Genomic DNA, 4,533 nt, shown 5'->3' with positions numbered 1-4,533 from the left:
GATTAATATCAATGATGTGACGTGAAGATTGATGCATTATGCGCTGAGAATTCTATGTACTAAGAGATATTACGCATTGCCAGATGAGTGCTGTTTATCATCAACGTAATATAGGTACGTACGGAACGACAAGAGTCGTTCTTAACACCATTATTGTGGCACCAGTAATGATATTTAGTCTGTTCCACAGGTTCAGTCGAAACAGTGATTATTTGTTCAATCGAAAGAGTATGAAGAAGCAGGGACGTTGTGCTGAATAGGCTGAGAGACAGTAGTGTTAATCGCTCAGCAGTTGCACATGAAGATTTACCAGACAGAATGGTCATAGTACGGATTTATTACATCATAAGATTTGTCGTTGTAATCATTCCAAATTTCGTTAACCAGCCGCGCACATCTGTATTTGATTGGTGAATTGCCTTAACGACCAGATCGTCTTGTATGTTCTTCAATGAAAATCACTCATCTCGTCCATATTTTTATATAGAGTACATACTTTGTCTAGGTACACACAAATCTCTTCATATTGTTTTATAACTAACGGAGCGGTTAATACTTCTTTTCGCACAATGCTCTCGAAAATTGAACATTCAAGATACTGAAGACGTAAAAGGTCTGTCCGATTCAGTAGTACTCTACATCCATCGCGGTTTTTCGATTCGATTACCAACATATTTTCTCCAGTATACACCATACTCGATAGTTTTATTTCATAATCTTCATAAAACAATACTCGCTTATACTTTTGTGGTGTGTCTAATATGAACGATAAGATATGTCCCATATACGAGAATATTTTTTTCATAAAGTCTGGTGTAATAAGTACGTGCCGCGAAGAAGACAATACATGAATAACGACTTTGAATTTTTCACTCGGGTCAATACCGATATGTATAAACTTACGGGCTGCGAAGTCTAGTGTATAGCTGGTGGATTCGATGAGTTCGGCTGGAGGTGATGGCGGTACATAAGTAAAAGTCTTCTTCTTCATATATAACGCTGCGTTGTCTTCGATTGAACCGGCCATATTAAATCACTTGTTATTAAAATAATAAACGATGAAAAAATTATAAACACTCGGAAAAACGCGGAGGAGTATTATATGTGTGTAAGACTGGAGACAGACTAAATAAATGTCGGTTCTCGCAGATTCAAGTGCCTGTCGAATTGGATCAATATTAGGGGTAGGAGGAACGATAATAGTGTTAAATAACAATAGACCATATAGACATGTTGATGCATGCCGATGCATGTCGATACTTTGATATAATTTGCACGTTGTTGATTATAATATAATGTAACTGGCTGCTCGAATATATGATTCATATACGTTAATATATAGCGAGTACAATAATATGATGCATGTGCAATAATAATATGGTTCATATAATATGTTAATATATAATTCATAAGTGTTAATATGGCGCATGTACAATAATATGGCGCACGTACAATAATAAGTGTAGGGTGGGGGTGGGGGTACATGTACGTCACACCTGTCATAGGGGTGAGGGGTAAATGTACGTCACATCGGTCATTGATGGTGAGGAGGTAACTAAGCTTTTTTTCGTTTTTTCATTTCAACAATCAATTTATCAATTATTACATAAAATGTTTGAGTTTTGAATTTATCTCTAGCACTCATTTGATCAACAGCATCAATTGTATTGCCATCATTTATCGAGACTTTATGTTTACGTTTTCTAGATTCTATTTCAGAATAATCAGACAAACCAGAAACTCTTTTTTTTGCTTTTTCTTCAAATAAATCAAATTCTTTGGCGCTTCTCATTTTTTTAAAACATAATATAAGACTGTTATAGAGGTTAACGACAGTACATATCTCAATACCGGGTGTTTGTAACGATTTGTTTACAATATTAATTTATTGTAAAATGTCATTCCAAATATTAGACAAAAGAACAGTTTCAAGACGATTGAGTTTTTTAAGAAGTGACTTAGCTTCATTAATAGCATTAGGAGGTTGTTTTTCTGATAATGAAATATCAATCAAAGCCTGACGGATTTCTTCATATTTAAGTGATAATGCCTTCATTGCATCACTACGCGCGGACCATCTTGTTTCAGACAGACTTTTAACTACAAAAACAGACTCCTTCATATTTTTTAACATTATAGACCATTTTTGAGGTGATGCTGCCAAAAACGTATAAATTGACTGAACCACACTAAAAAATTTAATGGCTACAGTACAACATTCAACAGTAACAGATCCTACCAAGATTAAACTATGTGCAGCACAGGGAACTCACTCGGCCAATTTATTTACTTCACGAAAAAGAGCTTGAACTCCTGAGTATATTCCACTCATATTACTCGCATTGTCGTAAGACTGAGAACGGCAATTTGATATGTCAATATTGTTATCGTTAAGCAATTTAATCAATACATTAAAAATATATTTACCATCATGCTGTTCAATAGGAACAAAGCCAAGAAATCTCTCTACGACTTTTCCTTGACCAATGGTGGTGTAACGAATAATGATCGTTAACTAATCGATGTGCGCTATGTCGGGCGTCGAATCAATACTAATACCGAAATATATTGATTCTTTTATTTCAGAAACAATTTTTAAATGTAGAGTAGTAGCAAGAATGTCTATAAATTCGTTGCAAATCGTAGATGACATATCGCATTCTTGGAATAATAACGGCATAACTCAAAAAATGTCGATTTTGAGTTGACACCACAGCTGAAACCGCGCGAACGATATCTACTATTTGCGCTCATCAATTTTTTTCTATCTTATTTTTTCACTGCTGGATGGCGTTAGTGTCGTTAGTGTAATGTTCTAAAATGTTTAGTTTGTGATAATACAATCGGCACAACTACAACTAAATCAGTACCAACTAAGCGTTCGATGCCGGAGGACATTCGTCCAGTGGCATTTTTAGAGTTGTGCCGATTGATCGCTGATGCAGGTAATTTTTTTTTGATTTATGCCTTTTGTTCTCCAGAATTTTCTGAGTTGTGCCTTTTGCTTTGTAAGAATATTTTGATTTATGCCAATATATTTTTCTTGGATTTTCTAGTAAATTTCTAACAAATAAAGATGATGACGTCGTCACAGAGGATTAAAAAAATTATCAAAATTTCTAATACCACAACTTGCAACTACAAGTACACAGAAGGTGATATTTGGCTTGCTATTCCTCGGGAAATAGAGAGGTTTACCACAAACGATGAGTTCAGAAAATTTAATTTAAAAATATTTAACCATCTTCTTGAAACAAACACGACCCCTACTATACCTGAAAATGAAGCAGATGTTGAGGATGAATATTCGGACTTTGATGATACGGATGCGGATCCTGATTACCAACCTAAAGACTTGTTGCCTAACGGAGATTAAAATGTCGAGAAAAACATTAGAATAGCTGATCATCCTACTAATTCGTCCTAATAACGAAACTGAGTCAAGAAATGATAAAGGTATAATTAATGTTTAAATTTTATATTATATTATTATTTATTTATCCAACCTCCTCAATCAATGTATTTATTTGCATATTATTTAAATTGTAATATTTTAGAGCCCAAAAGGCCCAAAAAAGTTATTCCCAAACCCCTTCAGTGAAAGGCAAATGTCAGAAAAGAAAAAAGAAATTCTGAGCAGGAGTATACGACAAGAAAAAAAAAAGTCGTTCCAAGAAGGAAAATGAAGCCACCGTGTGAAGACAAATGTAGACTTCACTGCAATTCTAAATTTACCGAAATAGAGAGACAGACAATTTTTGAAGAATTTTGGGGCATGGGAGACATTGAAAAACAGCGCCACTACATTATCAAAGCGATGAAGACAGTGACACCAAAGTACAGGTACGTTAGGGCTGATGCAACTTGTAATAGGTCAAACAATCAAGCATTTTATCTCAAGTGTGGGGTTGATTCTGAAAACATAAGAGTGTGTAAGTATTTTTTTATGGCGACTCTTGATATCACTATTAGAATGATACGGACAACACTCGATAAGCAATCTGAAACGGGTGCTATTGATAGTGATCATAGGGGAAGGAAAGTTGGCAAAGGTGTACTCGAAGACAGTCTAACTCAAAGTGTTAAGGACCATATTAACTCCATTCCGCGAATTGAAAGTCATTACCTTCGGGCACAATCAACCCGGGAGTTTATAGAAGGTGGAAAAACACTAATACAGCTATATAGAGACTATAAAGCACTGTCTGAAGCCAATAATAAATCCTTTGTTAAAGAATCCATGTATAGATATATTTTTAACACGCAGTTCAATATTTCCTTCTTTACACCCAAAAAAGACCAGTGTGAGGAATGTGAGTCAAATAAAAACAATGATAATAAGCCATTTTTAAAGCATTTAGAAGAAAAACATCTTGCACGTAAAGAAAAAGAAGTTGACAAAAAACGTTCATCAATTGAACTGGTCTGTGCTGTCTACGATCTTCAAGCAGTTCTCACTGTTCATCAAGGTGACGTTTCCGTCTTTTATTATATTAGTAAAGTAGCAAATTATAATTTCACAGTTTGTGAAAT

At 34.7% G+C, this 4,533-nt stretch overlaps 1 protein-coding gene across 1 annotated transcript; it reads right to left on the bottom strand.

Moving 5' to 3' along the window:
- Positions 1–448: 448 nt before the first annotated feature.
- LOC112592674 lies at positions 449–1,060 on the bottom strand. The gene has a single exon (XM_025336828.1). It carries the CDS (start codon positions 1,025–1,027, stop codon positions 449–451), a length of 579 nt encoding a protein of 192 aa, XP_025192613.1. The 5' UTR covers positions 1,028–1,060.
- Positions 1,061–4,533: the final 3,473 nt, after the last annotated feature.

This window comes from Melanaphis sacchari, unplaced genomic scaffold (genome assembly GCF_002803265.2).
Source record: "Melanaphis sacchari strain LSU unplaced genomic scaffold, SCAv2.0 Contig1849_pilon_pilon, whole genome shotgun sequence".
In the NCBI taxonomy this organism is placed as follows: Eukaryota; Metazoa; Arthropoda; class Insecta; order Hemiptera; family Aphididae; genus Melanaphis; species Melanaphis sacchari.
The sequence above is the reverse complement of the archived record's forward strand: the minus strand, read 5'-3'. Positions and strand labels throughout refer to the sequence as shown.